Genomic DNA, 25,359 nt, shown 5'->3' on the forward strand with positions numbered 1-25,359 from the left:
AGATGGTTAAAAGGGGGGGGGGGGGGGATTATGTAAAGAAAATTAAATTGACTGATGTAGCAGAGCTGAAATTGTTATTTAAATCTCTGCACATTATCATGTGTATGTGTGTGTGCGTATGTGTGTGTGTGCGTATGTGTGTATGTGTATGTGCGTATGTGTATGTGCTTATGTGTGTATGTGTGTATGTGAATGTGCGTATGTGTATGTGCGTATGTGTATGTGCTTATGTGTGTATGTGTATATGTGTATGTGCGTATTTGTGTATGTGTGTTTGTGCGTATGTGTATGTGCGTGTGCGTATGTGTATGTGTCTGTATGCAAAGGTGGTGTATAGGGATGACCTGCAGCAGTGGGAGGGGGTTTTAGTGATAGGTTCATCCGGTCTATGTTCATGTAAAATACATCCAAACATACTTGTGCAATGCACGCTCATTGTTTTCAGTGGCGATATAGCACACGTTTTATTTCAGATGAGCAACATGTCACATATTGCCCAAAATTTACTTGTGGACACCAATAGTTCAAAATTTGCCTTGACCCCCTGCTGCTACGCCGCCGATGTAACCTTTAAGTAATGGAACTGCTGTCTCAGCTCTGCTACATCTGTAGTCAACATACTCAAATATTGAAAAATTCCTAGCATATGAATAAGCAATATACAGTACATGAGTATCTTTAGCTCAGGGGTAGGGAACCTTGGCTCTCCAGCTGCAAAACTACAACTCCCATCATGCCTGGACAGCCAAAGCTGTAGCTCGGCGTAGCTGTATCCTGCCTCCATGGAGGAGTATGTGTAAACAAATATGGCGCCACCTACAGCTGCAGTTCCCTAAGTCTATAGGGGGCAGAGCAATATATATATATATATATATATATATATATATATATATATATATATATGTGTGTATATATATATATATATATATATATATATATATATAAAATATTGTTTATTATTTTTATCCATAGGAATGGGAACCACAAAGAAAGGCATATACATCTCTTTTCTGCTGGATCCACCTCTGGCTTGGGCTCAAGAACTGCAATGGCAGGTTTAAAAAAAAAAACATAAAAAATTACGACCACCTCAATACCGAATTATTAAACAGTACCCGGGGACCTATAAGAACATGCTAAACACGATCAGCCACCCCCCCCCCCAAAGAAGAGTCATTGACCAATTGAAATAAGGGCCAATGGGAAAAATAACCAGATATTTTTGATCAAGCCGGATTAGATCTGTAGAATACGGAGTATATAAAGGAGTGTAAATCACATTTGTTTAGCAGTAGTTCATATAAGTTCATCCTAATCCTAGAGGGGGAGAAGAGAAAAAAAAATATAGAAACTTTTTTTTTTTTCTCCAGAAGTTTGAAGTCCTGCATTTGTTAAATCCCTATTAATTATTCCTTTAAGGGTAAAAAATCCCAGTAATTGGCCCTTACCCTTGATTTCTAGATATTAAAATTTAAACCATCAGTACATTCATTCTTATGGCTCTGCATATCTTGTTCATTAACAAGTATGAATAGCTAACGCCAGCTCATTTAAATAGTATGTCTTACAAGACTTCTCGCTACACTCAGTTTCTGTCACACTGCTCCCAAGAATCATTGGCTCTTATTATACATGTAAATGGCTATCATAAAAATAAAAATTTCATTTAAGATTGTTAATGACTCCTCCAGCAGTCAGACTTCCTTTAATGATCATCTTCTGCCCCCTAATTAAACGTATTTATCTTTTCTCCATCTTTGCCTGGTCCCCCCCCCCCCCCTCCACCACTACTACCACCTCCTCCACCCGACCATGGTTGAGAATCTGAAACCTTAAGGTCTTTGAGCCTTTGACGATAAATGTTTATGTGAGATTCGAGAAATAGTTTGCCCCCACCTCGGGGAAAAAATATCAAATTTAATGTGCAGTTTACAATTTGTTCGATGACTTGAGGACGGCTCGGTTACAAATACTGCTGGTAAATCGTAGACGTGAGCAATTGGCTTGCAGAAAACTGCCGTCTGTCCAACTAGCTGGAAGGGGGTGAGATGCCCCTATTGCCGTGGCTAGTCGCTTACTGCCCTGCCTGCCTGGCCTCATTGGAATAAACACTTGTTTAAGAGCAACATACATATGCATGGCCTAGGGCCCTGACTAGAGATGACCACAACCCGAGGGGAGTCATGGATAAAGCCTATGGCTGTATCCATGTTATCCGGACTCCTTAGGACTGTATCCAACTTCTTCAGCCACCAGTACTCAAATGCCTTACAATCGGACACAAGCATGCTAAAGTTGCGCTCATCTCTAGCCCTTACATCAGTGAGCCGCCTACAATCATGGACCGGCACTTGGGAAGGGACTAAAGTTTATAGAGAGCGTAACGGAGAGATCCTTAATTTGTCCTGGGGCTTGGACCACAAATAATAGGACATGTCCAATTTTGTACTCATTTGTGGACATTTCCAGGCCCGGGACAAATGCACAGATTGTAGCATCCAGGGATGTATGCATTGGCCTATAGACTTTAATGGGTCCTATACTGTATATGGTCTGCAATTACAGATGTGTGTGTAAGATCAGTTTCATGCCACCAAACCACAACACCGATAACACAGATAGGCTCCCTATATACAATAGTCCCTAACCTGCCAGTCCTGATTGATAGACCGCTCCCTATATCGAAATGGGATAAGATCGATCGATCGGCTGGCAGAGCAGGGAGAAGCCTTTTAAAGGGGTTATCAAGCAATTTGAAATTTTTGTAATACTATAAAATACAATAAAAAAACATCCTATAGATTCCCCCAAAGGTCCCGTCCTGTGCAGTGATTGGTTGCAGCAGTCACTTGTTCCTTGTTCGGGTGAACCAGGAAGTAGAGAACTAGCAGTAGTAGGATGGGGACTAGCAGAGCATTGTAATGACGTCTTTTTATCCTACAAAATATTGTGCTATTTAAAAATCTTGTTGGAACTAAATTGATGAAAATTTGGTCAGTTTCAACCAAAACCATCATTCTTCTGTTGACGACCAAATACAGACTAGGGCCATGTTCCCACTGCGTAAGTTTCCTCTGTCAGTCAGTTCACACAATGGCCGCACGTTCCATTGTGAGCAGCGGGGAATTCGGATGCAGATGCACACGATGCGCCCGCATCCGAATTCAGCGGCAGTAAAGATCGTCCTGCAGGACTGCATGGAACGGCCGGAGTGGGAACATAGCCTAACATTGTTTCAAAAATGTTATCTGATGGTAGCAAGACCATGAATGATCTTTCTGTCAAAGAACATTTCGAGACCATCCTCAGAAACCCTTATTCAATGCAGTTTGAGTAACTGTAACGTCCAATGTGTATGAGGGCCTTGTTACTCTTCTCTGAGCTTAAAGCTTCCTCCATTGTGGCCTTAAAGACCATCAAGTAATTTTCCCACAAAAATTACACATCCTCCACTTATCTCTAGTAGACAAAAACCACTAATGGACAGTCATGGTAGCTTGGTTTCACAGGACTATGTGAGCAAAGTCTATCATCATTTCAAGAGGTGAGTAGAACTTACCAGAGCCATCTACAGGCGCTTTCAGGAGATCATCATTGTGCCAACTGTGTTCCATTCCTCCATCTCTCAAGTCGTCTTCCTCTTCTTCTCTAGCCAGTAAAGCCTGGTTGACATGCGGAGAAGACTCATGGTTGAGCATACTGGCTGGACTGGTTTCCTGGTCCAAAGTGGTAATAATACTGTCATCTTCAGCGATGTGAAGCTTGTCGTCTTCATCTGTCTCCGAACCCGTGTCCACTACATTGTCGTAATTCAAAACTGCAATGCAAAACAGGAAAATTGTTAAAAAGACTCTTCGTAAACCAAGAATGGCCAAAGTAAACATAATGAAGGCCAAAGAAGTTAAAGCAAAAAAAACTAATTTATCGGTCCATGCCCGACCCAACCCAACCCAGCAATGTTTTTTCCCTCTAGTTTTTCAAAGCACAGCCTGTAAATAAGGTCTGTGAACTCTATTGAAGGTGGCTGTTTCTGAATTAGCCAGTCCTCACAAGACTCCCGGCCTACATGATAGTACATAAATTGTCCACTTTACCAGCAGACAAGAAAGATTAGAGTAATAAACACCGGGCATTAGCTCAGCTACAGAAACACACCATCCGTTACGCACACATGGGATTGCCAAAATACGTTAACCTAACTCTGTACAAACATGCACAAAAAAACAGTCAGAACCATGACATCATGGGAACGAGAGAGAGAAAGAGAGGAGGGGGTAGGGGGGGTCGAGAAGACTGAGGAAAGGGGAGAAAAAAAAACAATTTTCAGCTTCATTTTGATTTCTCTGTGTCTAATAAAGCCGCCCTCTCCTAAATTATCAACTGAGCTATCTCAAGTGGCTCTTGCCAGCTATCGGATTATAGAAAAGTATCAGAAAAGAATGAAAGAAAAAAAAGGATTGTGTTTCAGGATCATAACGCTTAAGGAGAATTCTTGAAATACGTCTAGTTACAAATTTTTTGTCAGTCATATCTGTTTGCTTTGACAGGTTCCCAGGGAGAAAAAAAGGAACAAAAAGAGAGATTTTTTTTTTGTCATGTGAGTCTGGGGACAAAAAGATTACACCGTGCATATCTGCTCATAATATGATCTTTGTATAATCCGCGGGTCCGCACTTGCCTTCTGAACAACTGCACAACAGGTGCAAATTAAAATGAAAACGGCTGCAGGAGCAGCAAACAGAATCTGCTGACCTGGTTTGAATACCAATTGACGGGGGAAACAAAACCTTTTCAAGAGGTGTGACCACAAGGGTTTAAACAAGTTCAGGCTGGGTAATGCCCTAAGATGTACAAAAAAAAAAAAAACTACAAAAACCGAGAGATATTCTACCGTCTCGGCTCGAGCTGTGTGGTCCAGATATACCTTAGTACAATCAATATTGTGAATCTTTTTTTCTGACGGTGACAAAGGTTTAACCATTTCTTAGCAACCCACAGACAGCCCTTTATAAATGTTCTGAGCTCTGAGTCGGGGAGGGGGGCAAACAAAAGATCCTTAGGCCTGGGAATCTTTCAACCCACCTCTTAAAAAGTGATCTCTGGGCACAGGAGAAATAAAAGAAGGTCCAGGAGGAGTGAATAAAATTATCTAAGGCTGGACAAGCATTAAAAGGCCTTTATCCTGGAAGAAAATATGTCTTTTGAGGTCTCTTTTTGCCCATCGTTGACTATCCAGAGTGACACGTGAGTTTTTCCTAGTGTAATAGGAGCTCTGAATTATTTTCTTTAAGATTTGTTAAAAAAAAAAAAGATAGATGATTTATCAACAAATCTCTTAGGAGCCCCAAAAAAATCAGGACAATTTCAACAAGTAGTGAAGTCATGTCTCAGGATACAAGGTCAGGAACGCAACATCCATCACCATCACAGGACAACAATGCCTCACGCCTGCTGCTCGGTTTTCCCAAACAGTAGTAAATACTTTAAGACAGATAAATAACTTAAGGCGAAGAGCGGACAAGAGTAACGTTACTCAATTGACGATCATCCCTTGCACCTAGTGATACGTTGACGTGTAAATTTTAGTATCTTGTCATAGACTGGTCTATTAAAGGGCGATATAAAGAAAGTTTTACACCTAAGGGTCTGTGAAGTCACCATAATATATAAAATTGTTTGTTGAAGTGGATATTTTTAATAACCACTGGAATGGAATGGGCAAAACTATTCGTTGACTCGAATTCGGAAGCAAAAAAGATTCTATAGTAGCACAAAAAGTTGCTGAAAACTTGATCCATGGGTAAGAGGATCAATCAGATGTGTCAATAGTTACCGGAAACGTGAATTATAAATAGGCTAAAAAAAAATTATACATAAAAGCTTGAGATTGGGGTTGATTTCTTATGAAGTAAGAAATTTTGATGGTCACATATGGACTGAACAAAGCTATTGAGATATTTCAGGGACTGGTTGCTTTATGATAGAACAAAAAGTTGCCCCAACTCATTTGTGATCCATTGGTCGAACATAAGTTAGACATGTTGGCCAGTTATTTGAATGGTGGATAATGGAAATATTTATGGACTATTTATACGGGTAATGTTAGTATCTAAAAATATAGGATTATTGTTGAAAAGGAGCACATCCTATGGTCCATTATAAAGTTATAAAACTTGTTGCCAGTACTTGGTTATGGTTTCTTTTACCATTATAGAGTAGAAGGAGCTTGAGTTAAAAAAAAAAAAAGTAGAAAGAGTAGTGCTGGCGTAGGCCGAAGGATTTTGTGGTAACCACAAAGGAGTTGGAAGCCCCAAGAATTCCTTTCCTTCAGTCCAATAAACAAGCGGGAAGATGTACTCTTCTTTGGCTGAAAATAGACACTCACATTCTACATGCCTCTCCAAGGAGGAGGAAAGAAAGAAAAGCGAAAACAAACACCAAAAATATCTACTAAACAGAGGCGATAAATGGCCAAAAAAACGCAGCATTGATAACCAATTCCTCACAGTAATCTTTAGAAATTAATTACAATCCACGGCATTAGATGCTTTGCCAGAAAGCGGCTGTAATTATGTTCCATACAGGTAGAGATGGAAGGCTGCCATGTGATCCAACGATTACAGGATAAGACGTAGTTAGGCTGCGGGCTTAGGCTGTGCACAGTAATCACAGGCAATCCCTGGTATTCCAGCCTGACATTACTTAAATGGTTTACTCTATCGTCGAGCTATTACACCATTTACTATCAAAAGAAAAAAAAAAAGATTTAAAAAATTACAAAAAAACCCCCCTCAAACTATGGCAATATTATATGAATAATACACACATATAGTTAATTTTTTAGGGTTGGGGGAGTCATTTTTAATGAGAATATATAGGTCTGTTTTTAAATATTTTTTGAATTTTCAAAAACAAATCGATATTTTTGGATCGTTTGTTATCTAACGATGTTTTTTCTTTCTTCTCTTAATCTCGTCAGGGCTTGACATTCGAGGATCACCTTTACCTGCTGGAAGGAATTACCAAGACATTCCAGGCCAAGGCACTTAGTTAGTACTGCTGATAATGAGCCTGACATTTGAAGTAGCTCAGTCATTATCTGCGAGGGGTGTAAACAATGTTTTACCTAGTGAGCCCCATGCACACAGATGGACGTTACTTTTGTCAGTTGCAGAACACAGAAGCATCTGTTCCTAATACATGGGGTATTGATCACGGTGACTTTTCGCCTTGAGAAACTTGGGGGGGAGGAGGGAAGAGGGATCCTTGTGTCAACGTGTGTCATCTGAACAAAGCTTTGTTTGCAGAAGAGGAGAAGAAGCCGAAATATAATTAGTGATTGGTCACACTGTGTCTGTGTAGCCATCTACTGATACATCTGGACGGATAGCCAGCCGTGGCAGAGAAGGAGCATCAAAGTAGAAGAGAAAAACTAAACAAAAAGATTCTATTTGTCACCTTCACAGTTTATTTTAAACAGGAAATCTCCAGGGTTTACCTGACCAGGACAACAAATGGGCCTGATAACTCTACTACTACTACTATGCGGGGGCTCTTCTTACAAAGAGGTGATGCAGCAGCAATAAGACCCCCCAGATGCAAAATTTTACGACGGTGCCCCTCCCAAATATGATTTAGCCCATTTGTTCTCAAAGGTTAATGAAGAAGCTTTGGATCCCCATAGGCACCTGGGAGCGACTGCACATATTGCGCCCCCTATTGTTACACCCTAGTATATTACAGATGGTCAAATAAGACAAAACCTTGCAGTTGGCCCCTTAAAGGCATAATCTCTATTCAGTCGTACATAACTTAAACAATTGTGGCTAGTTGTTGCACAAAAACTTTTACGGTTTACAAAAAAGTTTAAAAAAGTAAGGAGCATATTTCCGGAGGGGCTTAAAATTTTTAGACTGATTTTTGTTTTCTTTTAAAAAAGTTTTTTTTTTTTTTTTTTTTACAAAAGAAGTGACAGCAAGACCTCAGAAAGGTCACAACGCAATGTCTTAAAGAAACACCGATACACCGAGTAAATGAACTGTATACACAGATGTAGCAGGGCTGACTTTGTCATGTACCATTTGTGCAGCAATACAGTAGGAATGATAAACTCGGCTCTGCCACATCTACAGTCACTCAGCGACGGCTTTCTCACGTGATCCAATGACACGTATAGTCTACTATAACCCAACTAGAGGATGTGATGTACAGTCACACTCTGCTGACGGATATCACTTAGCCATGCGTGTCTTTGATGGACAAAGCGCGTGAATGGGACCGACAACAAACTCCTTAATAGATCATTTGCAACCTTGGGTGATATATATATATATATATATATATATATATATATATATATATATATATATATCTTATAGGGCTAGAATATTAATTATTATATATTATTAATTGGAGGGATGTGCCTTTAAGAGGCCTGTAAGAGCTGTTTGTGGAGGTTTGCATGTTTACTGAAGGTAAATAGCTTTTTCCTCAGTATACAGTAAGTACCTAGGTGTAAAGAGCGAGAGACAGGTAACACTTTTACACAGCAGTGAGAATGGATGAAGCTAAGATGCTAAGTAAGTTGTGTAATGGGGTATGGTGAGGGGACACTTCCTGCAGGGGACATCACTAATCTATTAATTCCAGTCTCAGCCACCACCAGCAGCAGTGATCGCCCTCAGCCCAGCATTATCCGGCATGGGGAGAGATTGTGCATGGTGAATAAACATAGTGATTAACACAACACATTGCCCACTACTGCCCATTACTAATGCTGAAATGCACATATACACCCAACAATGGCTCCAGTGCTGCAGCAACACAGGCTGAAAAGAACAGGACTTCCTATCTGTAAGGAGACATTATCATAATAACCTGGTCAGGGCCTGGGGGCGAGAGGGGCGATGTGCACTGACAACTGAGGAAACAACAGCAAACTTCATGGAGAGGGGGATAGATAGATAGATAGATAGATAGATAGATAGATAGATAGATAGGAGATAGATAGATAGATAGACAGATAGGAGATAGATAGATAGATAGATAGATAGATAGATAAGACATAGATATATAGGAGATAGATAGATAGATAGATAGATAGATAGATAGATAGATAGATAGATAGATAGGAGATAGATAGATAGATAGACAATAGATAGATGATAGATAGATAGATAGATAGATAGATAGATAGATAGATAGATAGATAGATAATAGATAGATAGACAATAGATAGATAGATAATAGATAGATAGATAATAGATAGATAGATAGATAGATAGATTATAAATAGATAGAAAGAAGATTGATAGTAGATAGATATTGTGCACATTTCCATAACCCTCCCTTACATATACACATTAGTATAGGTAGCAGACAGTAATGTTACAGACACCATAGCGGCACCATTGACACTTGTATGTACTAGGCCGTCACTTCCGGGCTGGAGGATAATACAGACCATTGTATATAAGCAGAGGATATTATTATATATATAATCACACGTGGTCCTCCTGGCCGCTCGCTCCTTGCCGTGCTCTTATCCGGCGCAGGGACCTTGTGTTACGTTTTTAAAACCTTGGACTTAAAACCTTGACAACCCAATGAGCGGAGAAATATGAGGAAACGGCGTCCTTGTGAAAGTTATTGTGTCTAATACCTTCCTCTTAGGAAGATTACACAATGCAACAAAAAAAAGTATGAGACAGGAGCGGCCTAGAAAACCCCAGAGCCTCACTCAGCCTCTTCTAGTGAAGTCTTACAGCAATGCTTATAGGTATTGCACCTAGAGCTGCTGCCACCGCGGCAGACCGAGCCACACTTAGGTAACATGGGAAATGTAGACATGATCTAAGAGAAGATCTACAGGATCTACAGCTCATCTATAGTAGATGTCAAGTACAGGAACATTACAGAAGGGGCCATGATCTACTATAGAAGGATTGATCTACTCTAGGTTAGATCTCCAGAAAGTATGATCCACAAAAGGGTTAATCTACAGTACTGTTCTATCCACACTAGGGAAAATCTACAGTAGATCGGATATACTGTATGGCTGATCTATAGATGTACTGCATAACTGATCTATAGATGTACTGTATAGCTGATCTATAGATGTACTGCATAACTGATCTATAGATGTACTGTATAACTGATCTATAGATGTACTGTATAACTGATCTATAGATGTACTGCATAACTGATCTATAGATGTACTGTATAACTGATCTATAGATGTACTGCATAACTGATCTATAGATGTACTGTATAACTGATCTATAGATGTACTGCATAACTGATCTATAGATGTACTGTATAGCTGATCTATAGATGTACTGTATAACTGATCTATAGATGTACTGTATAACTGATCTATAGATGTACTGTACTGTATCTGCAGTAGGTGATCTACTTGAGGGTGATCTATAATAGGGGTGATCTATAGTTGGGGTTATCTTTAGTAGGTTCATCTACAGTAGAGGTGATCAACAATGGGGGTGATCTATAATAGGGGTGATCTACAATGGGGGTGATCTATAATAGGGGTGATCTACAATGGGGGTGATCTATACTAGGGGTGATCTACAATGGGGGTGATCTAAAGCACAGGTGATCTATATTAGGGATGATTTATATTAGGGTTCATCTATGTATGATTAAGCAATAGAAAGATTAATCTAGAGTAGACATGATGAATATTAGGTATAATCTACATCAGGTTTTGGGGTTCTTCTACAATAGGATTAATCTATAGGAGTAATGATGTATACTATTAATCTATAGCAAGTAGTAGGCTTGATCTTAAGAAAGTATCATCTACATTATATCTAGAGCCGGGATGGTTTATAGTAGAAATAATATACATTACATATGATCTACAGCAGGGTTAGTCACCAGTAGGGATGATCTACAGTAGGGATTATCTATAATAGGGATGATCTACAGTAGGGAGTAGGGATGAACGATAAAATATATGATCTATAGAAGGGGTGATCTACAATATGGATAATCTACAGTAGGGATTATCTATAATAGGGATGATCTATAGTAAAAATGATCTTCAGTAGGAAGTAGGGATGAACCATAATAGAGATTATTTACAGTAGGGATGATCTATAATGAGATGATCTATAGTAACGATGATCTATAATAAGGAGATGATCTATAGTAGGGCTGATCTATAAAATAGATGATTTACAGTAAGGATGATCTATAATGAGATGATCTATAGTAAGAGTGATCTATAGTAGGGATGATCTATAATAAGAAGATGATCTATAGTAGGGATGATCTGTAGTAAGGGTGTTCTATAGTAAGTGAACTATAGTAGGGATGATCTATAATGAGATGATCTATAGTAAGAGTGATCTATAGTAGTGATGATCTATAATAAGGAGGTGATCTATAGTAGGGCTGATCTATAATAAAGATGATTTACAGTAAGGATGATCTATAATGAGACGATTTATAGTAAGTTATCTATAGTAGGGATGATCTATAATCAGGAGATAATCTATAGTAGGGATGATCTATAATCAGGAGATAATCTATAGTAGGAATGATCTGTAGTAAGGGTGGTCTATAGTAAGTTATCTATAGTAGGGATGATCTATAATGAGATGATCTATAGTAAGTTATCTATAGTAGGGATGATCTATAATCAGGAGATGATCTATAGTAGGAATGATCTGTAGTAAGGGTGGTCTATAGTAAGTTATCTATAGTAGGGATGATCTATAATGAGATGATCTATAGTAAGAGTGATCTATAGTAGGGATGATCTATAATAAGGAGATGATCTATAGTAGGGATGATCTATAATAAGGAGATGATCTATAGTAGGGATGATGTGCATGAATTCTTATAAAGTCCTCCTACCTTTGGCTGAGGATGCTTCATCTTCTCCTTTGACCTGATATCTCTTAGTCAGTAACCGTTTATATTCCATGGGTAACAATCCTTTTTTCCTTTTGCTGGCTCCATATAGTGGAAAGTTAGATTTCCTCCTGTGCATCTTGAGCCCTCCTGTCTCTCCCCCCTTCCTATCCTCACTGCCTGCAGTTGTTACTGACAAATGTTAGCTCCAGGTAACGGGTTTCTTGCTTTGCTGCCCATTAGTAAAAGGAAAGGATTTCTCCAGTTTTTTTTTTCTCTCCCTCTTGCCTAGTCAGCTGGGGTTAGCTGATCACCTGAATGGTTAAAATCCAGGGGGAGGTGAAACCATTAAGGTGGAAATGAGGGTCTCGCTTGTCCTAAAGGAAAAAAGGTTTTCCAGCTCTTAATGATATTGGGGTTAAGTTATTTTCATGCAAAACACTCCAGCTCCTGTATTGCAAGACTATATTGCCGGGTCATGAACTGGTCGAACTTTTTTTTTTTTTCCCAAAAAGTTGCGATTGTAATTGAATAAAGTTCTGCCTATTCCAAGGGGGGAGAAAGTCTCGCCTCCGCCCCCATGTGTTGTGTTTGTGTTGGGTACCATTCCCCCCCCCTTTCTTAATATCCAGTCTCTTTTAAACAGAGCGACCCTCATTCCTGACACATTAAACCTTCCTGTTTTTTTTTGTTTTTTTTTAATTCTGCAAACGGCATGGTCGTCCGTAACCTCACAATGGACAAAGCCAGACAGGGACAGTGACATAGCACAGACAAAAAAAGCTCAATGCATTATGGTCACTCTAAACAGGGGCACAAAGGCGACGGAGGCAGCCATGTGTAAATTAAACAATGCGAAGGGGGGGGAGCAAAAAAGAAGAAGGGGGGGGGGGTCGAAATATTGAATCATTTCTGTCATGTGGCACGGACTAAAGCCAGGCTCTAATTGAATTAAACTCCATTTATTTGCTCAGGCCTAAACAACAGGCTGAAAAAAGTAAGGTTTGTTCAACTGTTCGGAGGTACCACCTTTCCTCGCCCTGTACAAATCCACCATCTGTGCTCGCACACACACACATGTTCCACCTCACAGCAAATGTACTGAGACCCGGCGAATACAGAAGCCAAGGAGAAAAAAAAAAAAAGGGAGAGATGCACAAAAGCTTTTTAAGGCCGCCCCATGCCTAGGAGAGAGAGGGGTACTGCATGGGGTTGGGGGGCGCTCCCTTACACCCACTGCCCAGGTGAGATGGTCTAGTGCGTCCCCTCAGCCCCCGACACGCGTCAAGTAAAAGAAAGGTTAAAATTAGAAAATTCAATTTATTTGATAATTTCCCAGAATAATTAGAGTTAATATGGGTTAATTAATATGCAAATCTCTCAGCAGATGTTCTGCAGCAGGGCCTGTGTGAGAAAACAGCCTTTGCTTTTCTCCTACGTGATTTTGGCTGTCAGTTATTGGGTATAATTACTGTAACTAACCGAATACACACAAAACCTTTGGAATATCAAATGGTTACAGTTTTGGTACCGCTCAAGCTAGCACTTAAAGGGAACAATTTCTTATACAAAAAAAAACAAAAAAAAAAACGAAGCCCCTTTTTTTGTTTCTTTTTGGAATGTGATTTTTTATTTTATTTTAAATAAAGAGAAGAAATGAATCCGGTTGAATGGATTTTTTTTGTTGTTTTTTGCATAATGAGGTCAGCGCAGTAAGTGCATTCCAATAATCGCTGACACCGGCGTACAAACCTTACCACCTGCAAAATCAAAATGCATTGTTCACCCGTCCTTTGTCACTGACCAATGAGGGTGCTGGGTGCCAAGATTCTGTCTCCTCTTCCCCCAATGTGGGGAGAGGGATCCTCAGTCACAGAGATCCGGAGCTGACAATCATGTGAAATACTGTTAGGATGAATAGGGTCGGGGTGTGCCATGATACAGGAGAATAGACATGATATAGTCAGTGCATGGGGAGCGCGCTTACGGTTCATGCTGAGGTGAGTGACTCAGGTGTAGTAGAGCTGAGTGCGTTATTTGGCAGAAGTCGTAAGGATATTGCAGTCTGTCATCTGTGGTTTTACAAAGAATTCTAGGTGACTGAGTTGTCTTACCTCAGCGAATCATGGCGAAAAAGTAAAAGTGTTCAGTATGGGATAGATCATAATTAGATATATAGAGAGATGATAGATAGATAGATAGATAGATAGATAGATAGATAGATAGATAGATAGATAGATATTGGATAAATAGATAAATGAGAGGCGATACATATGTAATAGATAGATAGATAATAGATAGATAGATAGATAGATAGATAATAGATAGATAGATAGATAGATAGGAGATAGATAGAAAGATAATAGATAGATAGATAGATAGATAGATAGATAGATAGATAATAGATAGATAGATAGATAGATAGATAGATAGATAGATAGATAGGAGATAGATAGATAGATAGGAGATAGATAGATAGATAGATAGATAGATAGATAGATAGATAGATAGATAGATAGATATAGGAGATAGATAGATAGATAGATAGATAGATAGATAGATAGATAGATAGATAGATAGATAGATAGGAGATAGATAGATAGGAGATAGATAGGAGATAGATAGATAGAGAGATGGGAGATAGATAGATAGGAGATAGATAGATAGATAGATAGATAGATAGATAGATAGGAGATAGATAGATAGATAGATAGATAGATAGATAATAGATAGATAGATAGATAGATAGATAGATAAATAGATAGATAGATAGATAGATAGATAATAGATAGATAGATAGATAGATAGATAGATAATAGATAGATAGATAGATAAGCAGTAATACAGATGTATCAGATGTAAATCAGTGATATAACTCTCTATTATGCAGCAATAACTTCTTCTCAGTCCTATGTTAAACCACAGATGAATCATTGTGACACCCCAGCACCTTGTGCCAAATAGCAGCCCCATCTTTGCCTGATCTGAGCGGCTCGGCTCTAGCACACCTGTAGGTATCATTCCCGCACTGAACTCAAATAAAAAAAAAAACAGCGGCCGAATAATGTGCAAATATTTAAACAAATATAATCTTGAAGAGGAAGCAAAACAGCAGGAGCAATGTTGTCAGAGTCAAATGTTTACAGAATGGGGAAATCATAGAGAGTCGCACAGGACGGACGCACGGTGCATACATGACTGGTGAGGAGGGATAGTACAGGGAAAGGCCACCAGAGGGGGCGCTAGAGCTTAGTGGGATCTCATGATAAGGAGCGCTTGGACCTTATTCTTGTCTTTTTATTTGAAATAATTTCGATACAATGTATCAATATTTTGTTTTCAGTAAGATACACTTCAGAATTATAGTGGACACTATAGAATGTTACTGGACACTATAGAATGGTACTGAATACTATAGAATGGTACTGAATACTATAGAATGGTACTGAATACTATAGAATGGTACTGGATACTAAAGAATGGTACTGAATACTATAGAATGGTACTGGACACTATAGAATGGTACTGGGTACTATATAATGTTACTGGACACTATAGAATGGTACTGGACACTATAGAATAATACTGGACACTATAGAATGGTACTGAATACTATAGAATGTTATTGGGCACTATAGAATGTTACTGGGCACTATATAATGGTACTGGGCACTATAGAATGTTACTAAACACTATATAATGGTACTGGGCACTATATAATGGTACTGGGCACTATAGAATGTTACTGGGCACTGTAGAATAATACTGGACACTATAGAATGGTACTGGGCACTATAGAATGTTATTGGGCACTATAGAATGGTACTGGGCACTATAGAATGGTACTGGGCACTATAGAATGATACTGGACACTATAGAATGGTACTGGGCACTATAGAATGGCACTGGGCACTATAGAATGATACTGGGCACTATAGAATGTTACTGGGCACTATAGAATGGTACTGGGCACTATAGAATGATACTGGGCACTATAGAATGTTACTGGGCACTATAGAATGTTACTGGGCACTATAGAATGTTACTGGGCAGTATAGAATGGTACTGGGCACTATAGAATGTTACTGGGCAGTATAGAATGGTACTGGGCACTATAGAATGGTACTGGGCACTATAGAATGTTACTGGGCAGTATAGAATGGTACTGGGCACTATAGAATGGTACTGGGCACTATAGAATGGTACTGGGCACTATAGAATGTTACTGGGCACTATAGAATGATACTTGGCACTATAGAATGTTACTGGGCACTATAGAATGTTACTGGGCACTATATAATGGTACTGGGCACTATATAATGGTACTGGGCACTATAAAATGTTACTGGGCACTATAGAATGTTACTGGGCTCTATAGAACAACACTGGGCACTATACAATGTTACTTAATACTATATAATGGTACTGGGCACTATAGAATGGTACTGAGCCCTATATAATGGTACTGGGCACTATATAATGTTACTGGGCACTATAGAATGGTACTGGGCACTATAGAATGTTACTGGGCACTATAGAACAACACTGGGCACTATACAATGTTACTTAACACTATATAATGGTACTGGGCACTATAGAATGGTACTGAGCCCTATATAATGGTACTGGGCACTATAGAATGGTACTGAGCCCTATATAATGGTACTGGGCACTATATAATGTTACTGGGCACTATAGAATGTTACTGGGCCCTATATAATGGTACTGGGCACTATAGAATGTTACTGGGTCCCAATGCGGAGTCTGTTCTAGGGCCCGGGGGTTATAGCCCTGGTCTCCTCTGGATGGGGGGATCTTGCATCCCCTTAGGCTCCAGGTGCAGCCTCGTCCTGCGCGCCCCCTATAGTGACCCCCCTGTGCCCTGTCTTCCAGCTACATCCATGTAAATCCGCCTCTATCCCAGCAGCTTGTCACTATCAGCTGTCACTTATGTGTCTCTGTTTAAACACCAATTCTGTTATCTGCTTTAGCGCTGATTTCCCCCCTCTCCTAAACCCTTGGAGTTGGCTCCAGATTGCTAAAAGAGTTGTCATGGCCGGGTGCCACTAGTATAACATGGCGATGCCCCCTCCCTCCCGCAGGGCTCCTCGCTCTCCCCCTCAATCTCTTTCAGGTAGTGGAATTTGCTGACACTGGCAATGTATGGTCGCTTGTCAGCTCGAATCCTGGGTGTGGCAATAACCAGACAGATAGCCCCAGCACATAGCCATGCTGTTCTCAGGAAAGGTGGCCTGCAGCTCAAAGGACGCACTCAGCTGGATTTAGTTAACCCATCCAGCGCACCCATGGGGCTGTTTACCAGAAAACATCCCTATAATTATACTGGGCTATAGTAGACTATACAATCCTATGCCACATTATAGGACACACTCATCTCCAACCTGTGGCTTTCCTGACGCTGAACTATGACTCCCAGCATGCTGAAAGAGACTGGGACCTAGTTTGGCATAATCCAGAAAGGCATAGGTTAGAGATATCTGGATTATATAACACTTAATCCTACTATGAAGCAAACATTGCACTTCTATATATTGTACTGTCCTATATTCTACTATTCTATACTATATACAATATAGAGTATGGAATACTACTGCGACATGTTATTCTATTGTATCAACATATTACATTGCATACTTAATTGTATAATATTATACTAGGTTGCTTTTCACATCCTATATGGCATTATATACACTACTAGGTTATGTCCACACCGTCTTTTTTTAACTATACTGTTCATTTTATTGCAATATATTATATATTTAGCTTTGGCTGCCCAGGCATGATGGGAGTTGTAGTTTTGCAACAGCTGGAGAGCCAAGGTTCCCTACTACAGTATACTAGTATACTACTGTGCTATAATATACTACTACCCTACAAAGTGCTTTTATACTGTAGTTCCATACTCTAACTATATATAACTATACTATATTATCCTATGTTGTATATATTCTATTCTTTTATACTATACCAGCATTAAGGATGTCTATTGCTATCATCACATTCAATCAAATAATTTTTTTCTTCTGACTACATAAAAATGTATGAGATTTTGCAAATATAGAAGAAAAAAAAAAATCCAATGAATTTCAATGTCGCCCACCAAATTTTGTAAGATAAGTCCATATAGCCCCCCCGCCACATATGAATTGCATAAGGTTATACCAACGCAAACTTATAGCCGGAATCATTACAAGGACGGGAGATGGGAAGCAAAAAGTTTTAGTCCCAAACTGTCCGAACTCGAAAGCTCTCTATGCCGAGAGTATAGGAGTCAGATAAGAGTTTTATCTCCTGGAGCAGAATTTTACTGTGCGCAGTGATAACGCCTGGCTGCAGAAGGTTTCACACTTGTACACTTATCAATGCCATGTGTTTGTATAGACCTCAAATACTTATCTAAATCCCTGAGCTGAAAGTACAGGACCTCCACTGAAATGAAGATACAGAGGGGTGTCTGAAAGTGTTATAGGTGATAATGCTCCTGCGCCTGGCCCTCCATGGACATGCACTCGAATTCTTCCCTGGCACTGAACGGGTTAAAGGGTCCTGATAAGATAGAAGGCTGAAGAGGTGCAAGACTTGTTTACAGTGTCTGTATAAAAGCAGAACTGGCTGTTTGATTTTTATCAGGTTCCTTGCCTAAAGCCATTAGAAGTAAGGGAGAGAGTAAAAAAAAAAAAAAGGGGAAAAACATTACGACTTGTATTTATCTACTGGCTGAGGGTATTTATTACACTTATAACTGCGCGGAGAGGATGAGAACTCACTGCAAAATCACTTACACCGACCGGCTACACAATGGAAGACAATGAAGGGTGTAGGATCGGAACGTAACATAATGTAAGATGGGTGACTGCATAGTTCTCCTGTCTCATTGGTAATCCTACCGCGGTTAAACTACATGGACTTTACCAAACTTAGGCTTGGACGCTGGATGAAGACTTTTAGAGTCCATATAAACTCTATCTAACACCATTTGGCTTCATAGATTTATATTGAGTCTGACACCGAAAAACCTCCTTATGATGATATAGTAGGGTTCCATAGAAATCTATAGGTGCCCTACTATGGCCTGTGAGTTCCACAGAGCAGTATATGGCCATCTGCATGGTGCATAAGGCAAATTCTGAAATTTCGATTTGACTTTCAATTTGAAATTTTCAATTCAACTTGATTTTGAAATTAATACAAAAACAGTTCATCTAACCAAACCAGAACTTTTTTTTTTTTTTATGAAATGTCAAAATTCAAAAATAGGGAAATTATATTTTTGGTCTTGTCCAGTGGAATAAGTGCACTGATGTAAGACTTGTAAACCATGATGGTTGACTATGGAATCACCACTAAGTATAACAATCTTGGAAGTAGTTTTTAATGTTTAGGGTCTTAGATGTAGTTTTTGAAGCCAAGACTTGGTATAGCCTCACCTAAAGCTACTCAAGACTTGAATAACGCTACTCATAAGGTTATTAAGAGTCACATGTTGTGGTTGAAGTCAGGACCATCGAGTCAAATTAGGAGTTGAAACCAATCTAAAATCCATTGTTGATTCAGAAAAAGTTGAGTTAGAATAGACGGCCTATAAAAGTCACAGGTTATGGTGGAAGCCTTGACCGTCAAATCTAACAGGAAGGAGAAATAAACCCCAACCCCCCAATTTGATCCAGAAAAAGTTAACTTGGAATTAAAGGCCCATATTCCTATTGTTTTGAGAACGGTATCGAAAAGTTTCGTAGCTTCAGGCCCTTGTCCTGTTTTAATATCCACTGAAATAAATGGCTTCCTTAAAATCTATGCAAATTTCAATGTAAGCAATCATTGCAAAATTAATTTTGCTAGAACTGATTAAAAGCATTAATAAATCTATATGCCGTATTGCTTCAATCTGATACTGTAAGAATCCCACTACTTCCTGTAAGATTAATTATAATTCTACAATAACATATTACAGTGCCAGAAGAGTCTGACTGTACGTTCTGTTAATAATGGCTAAGTCCAAACCGGAGCCGTAATTACGCCGAGAAAGTCATTTGATCGCAGTTGTTTTCTTTAACTGTTGATGTTAAGCGTCAAGCTAAATGTCTATGTGTGCTGGGACTTTCATTGTATATTTTATTTAATGCAATTTTAATTAAAATCATCAAACCTAGCTGCAGTTCGTTCCCACAGAGTCTTCCTAACATTCTGCTAACCACCAAGACTGTAGAGCTCATTTAGATAAAAGAGAAGGTTAATAACGCCACTTTCCTCTGTTTCACCCTTCTCATTCCTTGTCTCGGACATAGACGTAGAGATGAATTACCCTTTTGACCAACCACCAGATCTGTCTAGAAGATTTTATTCTTCTGTTGCCTTTATTCTTTATATTTAGAGAGAACTTTGATGATCAACCCAATAGATTGTCCACTCTATGATTGGAGCAATGGTCTACAAAGGATAACTCAACCAGATAAGCTTTTAATAAACACGAAAAAGTTGTCTGACCATTATATATGTATGGGCCCCTACTGAACTCTACCCCATATAGTAGACACCGGGGTAAGAAGCATTGGGCATCTTGCATGTCAACATGTCCAACTCTTTTCTAAAGATGATCGAACATGGGGAAATGTCAGGTTCGAACTGGAAACTTCAGCATTTGATTCCGGATGCCTTCCCGTTCCGTGGGGAAGGTGGAGACAGCCGTCTGGAAAACAGGGATACATGCTGAAGGTTCAAAAAGGTTTGAGTTCGATCGAACCTGACATTTCCTGATGTTCGATCATCTCTACTCTTTTCACCTCTTTTCATCCTATTTTATGGCCACCTTTAGCTCCCTAAGCAATAGGTTGGTCACCTATGGATCTCCAGATGTTGTAGCTGTAAATATAGACTATAATGACATAAGTCTAAACCATTTAGTTCCATAACAAATGGTGGCCTCCACTAGTGATGAGCATGCTTGAGTCCGATTGTTTGGCATGTGATAACCGGTGGCTGAAGAAGTTGGATGAAGCCCTAGGGAGTCCTAGAAAACATGGATACAGTCTACGGCCTATAGCTATATACATGTTTTTCCGGACTCCCTAGGACTGCATCTAACTTCATCAGCCACTGGTATTGAAATGCTAAGTGATCCAACGCGAACATGCTCTTCTCTAGTCTCCAGGATCATCTCTAGTCTCCAGGATCATCTCTAGTCTCCAGGCTCATCTCTAGTCTCCAGAATCATCTCTAGTCTCCAGGCTCATCTCTAGTCTCCAGGATCATCTCTAGTCTCCAGGCTCATCTCTAGTCTCCAGGATCATCTCTAGTCTCCAGGATCATGTCTAGTCTCCAGGCTCATCTCTAGTCTCCAGAATCATCTCTAGTCTCCAGAATCATCTCTAGTCTCCAGGATCATCTCTAGTCTCCAGGCTTTTAGTTATTTTCTGGCTGAATGTCAGATACCCATGAAAGAGCTACAATTGATGATGAGAACATTCTTGTGAATGGACCCATCATACTGACCCAACTTAGATGAAGTATTTAGACCGTGAACTCATTTGACTACCTAGATTTGTCCAAAGGTAATGTGGAGTCTGCCCACTGGGCCTCATAGACATTAGACTGTGTCTAACACAATATAATGTCCATACCCGATCTAGAAAGTCACTGCTAGATACGTGATTATGGAAACGCATCATATTACATCAAAACATTACAAGGTCTACAAGATCGCTTGGATCTTGTAGACCTTGTAATGTTTTTAGCAATTTAGGAGCCATAAACTGGACATTGGTGCTGCTCGGAAACTTCAGCATTGACCACATGTACTATAGAGATATAGAAAGGGGATTATCACTGTATATCAACACAAGATACAACTGAAGGAGATGGAAGATGGTATATAAGGATCAATACCAGTCTGGATACACAGGAGGATATACTGTATCAACTGCTTCTAAGTGACCATGTGGTCTCCTTATCCCCCTGGGGGGGGGGAAACCAATTTAGTTCATCTGTTTCCTTTAAGAAAGTGTAACATGAGTTCATAGATAGTCTCCTAAACTGCGGGGGTGTATGGGATACAGAATAGATGGTGGATAGATGATAGATAGATAGATAGATAGATAGATAGATAGATAGATAGATAGATAGAATTATAACTTCTTACATCTATATAGCTATCATATATTCATTTCACATAAATTTTTTTATCTATTTGGCCCCTTCCTCCTCCTCCTCATCACAGATGACAGGATGCCGGACACTGGTGCGTCTGTGAATGTGACTGTAAACCACACGGAGATCACTAACTCTTGTGAACGCGATGTTATCTCTATACACTGAATAACGTTTTACCCTCTTATCCCCAGTAATGTTCTGCCTTTGCTTCATCTCTTCACCTATTTTTACAGCCGTATCTAGAAAAGTTGGGTGATGGCCATTATGGCTACTACCATAAGTCAGGGTGCCGCCTAGGTTATGGTTATCTTCTTTTTTGCTGATATTCCTGAGGGTCCTGGATATAGATTAGGTGAGGTTCTATTATGTTTATACCTTGCGTCATGCTCCCCTATCCATCCTAACACTATAGATACATTGCATCCCCTTCCCCCAGTCTTTTTTTTTTTTTTTTTTTGCATTGTCAATGGATTCTCCTTAAAGCTGCAGTGTTTTTTTGGATTCGCCCCCCTGTTTAATCCTGAGCACGGAAATCAATGCAAAGTCAGCTTTTCTTGAATGGCATCTGTGCAGAGAGATACCACAGGGTCTCCCCGCCATAAACCTCCAGATCACCAGCTGGGGGTCAGGGATTTGGAGAGGTCAGGGGAGCAGGTCTCTCAGATGGGATAAAGATCAGAGGCAGAGCTGACCAGGTGATGGCCAGGCTGCCGATCAGGACTATCTGTGTCTTTATTCACATGATAATGGCCTAACATCTGTCCCCCCTCCTGAGCCTGGATCTCTGTCACCTGAATAGCATCCCCACCAGGTATCAAAAAAGCCACAGGAAATAGGTTTTTTCATCTATTCTCAAGCTGGAATGAGAAAATGATCACCTAGCATGAGCGTTCGTACTCAGCACCGGGACGTTAGCAACTGCTGACGGCCATAGAGCAGAATGGGGCCTAAAGGGCATTTACCCCTAAGGCAAAAATGTAAAAAAAAAATATATATAAAAAAAAAATAAACAGAAATTAAACCCCGTAATGTTACCCAGCTCTCCCAGGATTTATACATGGTAGATTTTGTTCTGAGACTGAAGACTGGTTGAGGTCATCTCACAGCGGACACGTGGATTCGTGCAAGTTCCATATAGACAGATGGGATAGTTTTAGAAGTTTCTGCAACAAATTTTGATGGGTGTGAATTCAACCCGAGGCCGGTCTCACATGAGCTCATTTTAATGTTCGTATTAGAACTGATCCTAATGGACAGCAGCAGCATCATAGACCTCTATGCGGTCAGGCTGGGACTTGCGGCTGTAATATGGATGTATACAAGTGAATGCCACCTAAGGTTGGGAATCCATGCAATATCCAATGCTCCTTCCTATGCAGTTTTGATTGAATTTAAGAAATCCCATCATGTAATATCCAATGCAACTTTTATACAATTCTATAGGGAAACATTGCTTTACAGCTGTTGCAAAACTACAACTCCCATCATGCACTATGCAATGCAAGTTTGATAGAATTGTATAGGGAAATGTTGCTTTGCAGCTGTTGCAAAACTACAACTCCCATCATGCACTATGCAATGTAAGTTTGATAGAATTGTATAGGGAAATATTGCTTTGCAGCTGTTGCAAAACTACAACTCCCATCATGCACTATGAAATGCAATTTTGATTCTATAGGGAACCTTTTGACCTCCAGCTGTTGCAAAACTACAATTCCCATCATGCCTGGACAGCCGTAGGCTGTCCAGGCATGATGGGAATTGTAGTTTTGCAACAGCTGGAGGTCAGAAGGTTCCCTATTCCTGCTTTAGACCTATGTCAGACCCTTAACCCACATGAGCTGCCATAGGATGGCCCTATATAGCACATGGAAATCTTCTCCCTCAGAAACAATGGGAACAATATAGTAACTTCTTAGGGTGCCCATTATGACATATTACGTGAAGCACAAAGATACTATAGTAGATGAATGCTGTCATCCGGCTGTTGCAAAACTACAACTCCCAGCATGCCCTGACACCCAAACAGTTAATTCCGGTAATTGCCCCCCCCCCCTTACTTTGCATAAGTGAGATGCATTTTTGCACCTACGAGGCTTATTACACCGGCACGTTATCAATAATGAATTGACGTGATCAGATGCTCAGACGTGTGAAGGCTTTAGGTACCCGGAGAAGGGAAGGCGGTAATCAGCCCAGCAGGATAATTGATGTGTAGATTGCAGAGAGAACAAATGATCCGGCTTGTTTTCTTCTCCCCTCGCTCTCTATAGCATCCTTCTTTTTAACTCGCTTTTGCTAATGAACACCTCACCTGCTTAGTTAAGCTGTTAAGGATATACATTTATCACAATGGAGATCCCCCCCCCCTCCTGACCACAATGGGGGGAGAAGAAAGCCGGCATGGGAGCTTTTCTCCTGCACAAGCTTTGATATTAGGATTGCAACTTTAAATCCTTTCCAGAAAGTGAAATAACTACTGTACAGAATCCCACCTAGGAAGCCGTCACCCCTATGGTGGGCTGATTACTCCATTTGCATAGGTAAGTCTAGGGACCCTGCCGAAATATCTCATTCATTTGAATGGGGCTTGTAGAAATCCATTCGTTTGCCGCCAAAACTGTCCTATTCTGATCAATGGGATTGAAATGTCTGATGTGTCTGAATATAGCCTTAGGGGCCTATTCCACGGAGCGATAATTCGGCTCCTAAACTCATCGGGCACCAACCACGCATCGCTGTGTGGAATAGTGATGTGCGGCAGGCGACCGACGATTCCACAAGCACCATGCTTTACCTAAGCATGTTGCAGGTCTTCTCCTGCGCTCCTTCTTCCTCCCGGTCACGTGTGCAGCAGCAGCTTAGCTGACAGACCGCTCAGCCAATCACTAGCCAGGGCCGCCATGGCCACTGATTGGCTGAGCGGCCTGTCAGCTCAGACAGGCCGCACCGAAGCTGCTGCTGCGCACGGGACCGGGAGGAAGAAGGAGAGTAGGAGAAGACCTGCAACATGCTTAGGTAATGTATGGTGTTTAAACAAGGGCTGCAAGGACATCGGTAACAATGTCCCTGCAGACCTCGCTAAACGATTATCGGGCTGTGGAATAGGCCCAGTAAACAAGCTCCAATCTAACAGATCGGCCCTCGTTTACATTATTGATCGGGCCCCCATCGGCCCATGGAATAGGACGCTTACAGTATCCATGCACAAGTATGTAGCGGAGCTGACTTTCCAATAAGTTTAAAAAGAACAAGTGTTTGCACCCATATTCCAGATGAAAGTCCTGGGTCACAGATGTAAATCAATCCAGCTAT

At 40.2% G+C, this 25,359-nt stretch overlaps 1 protein-coding gene across 4 annotated transcripts in view; it reads right to left on the reverse strand.

Moving 5' to 3' along the window:
* The window catches only part of ZEB2 (zinc finger E-box binding homeobox 2), a 117,985-nt gene that overhangs the window by 22,267 nt on the left and 70,359 nt on the right, over positions 1-25,359 (reverse strand). For all 4 annotated transcript variants that reach the window (XM_069982665.1, XM_069982663.1, XM_069982666.1 and 1 more), the window contains one exon: positions 3,560-3,817. In XM_069982665.1, the coding sequence (XP_069838766.1) occupies positions 3,560-3,817 (258 nt within the window). The remainder of the gene's footprint in view (positions 1-3,559; positions 3,818-25,359) is intronic.

The sequence above is a fragment of the Dendropsophus ebraccatus genome, chromosome 9, assembly GCF_027789765.1.
Source record: "Dendropsophus ebraccatus isolate aDenEbr1 chromosome 9, aDenEbr1.pat, whole genome shotgun sequence".
NCBI lineage: Eukaryota > Metazoa > Chordata > Amphibia > Anura > Hylidae > Dendropsophus > Dendropsophus ebraccatus.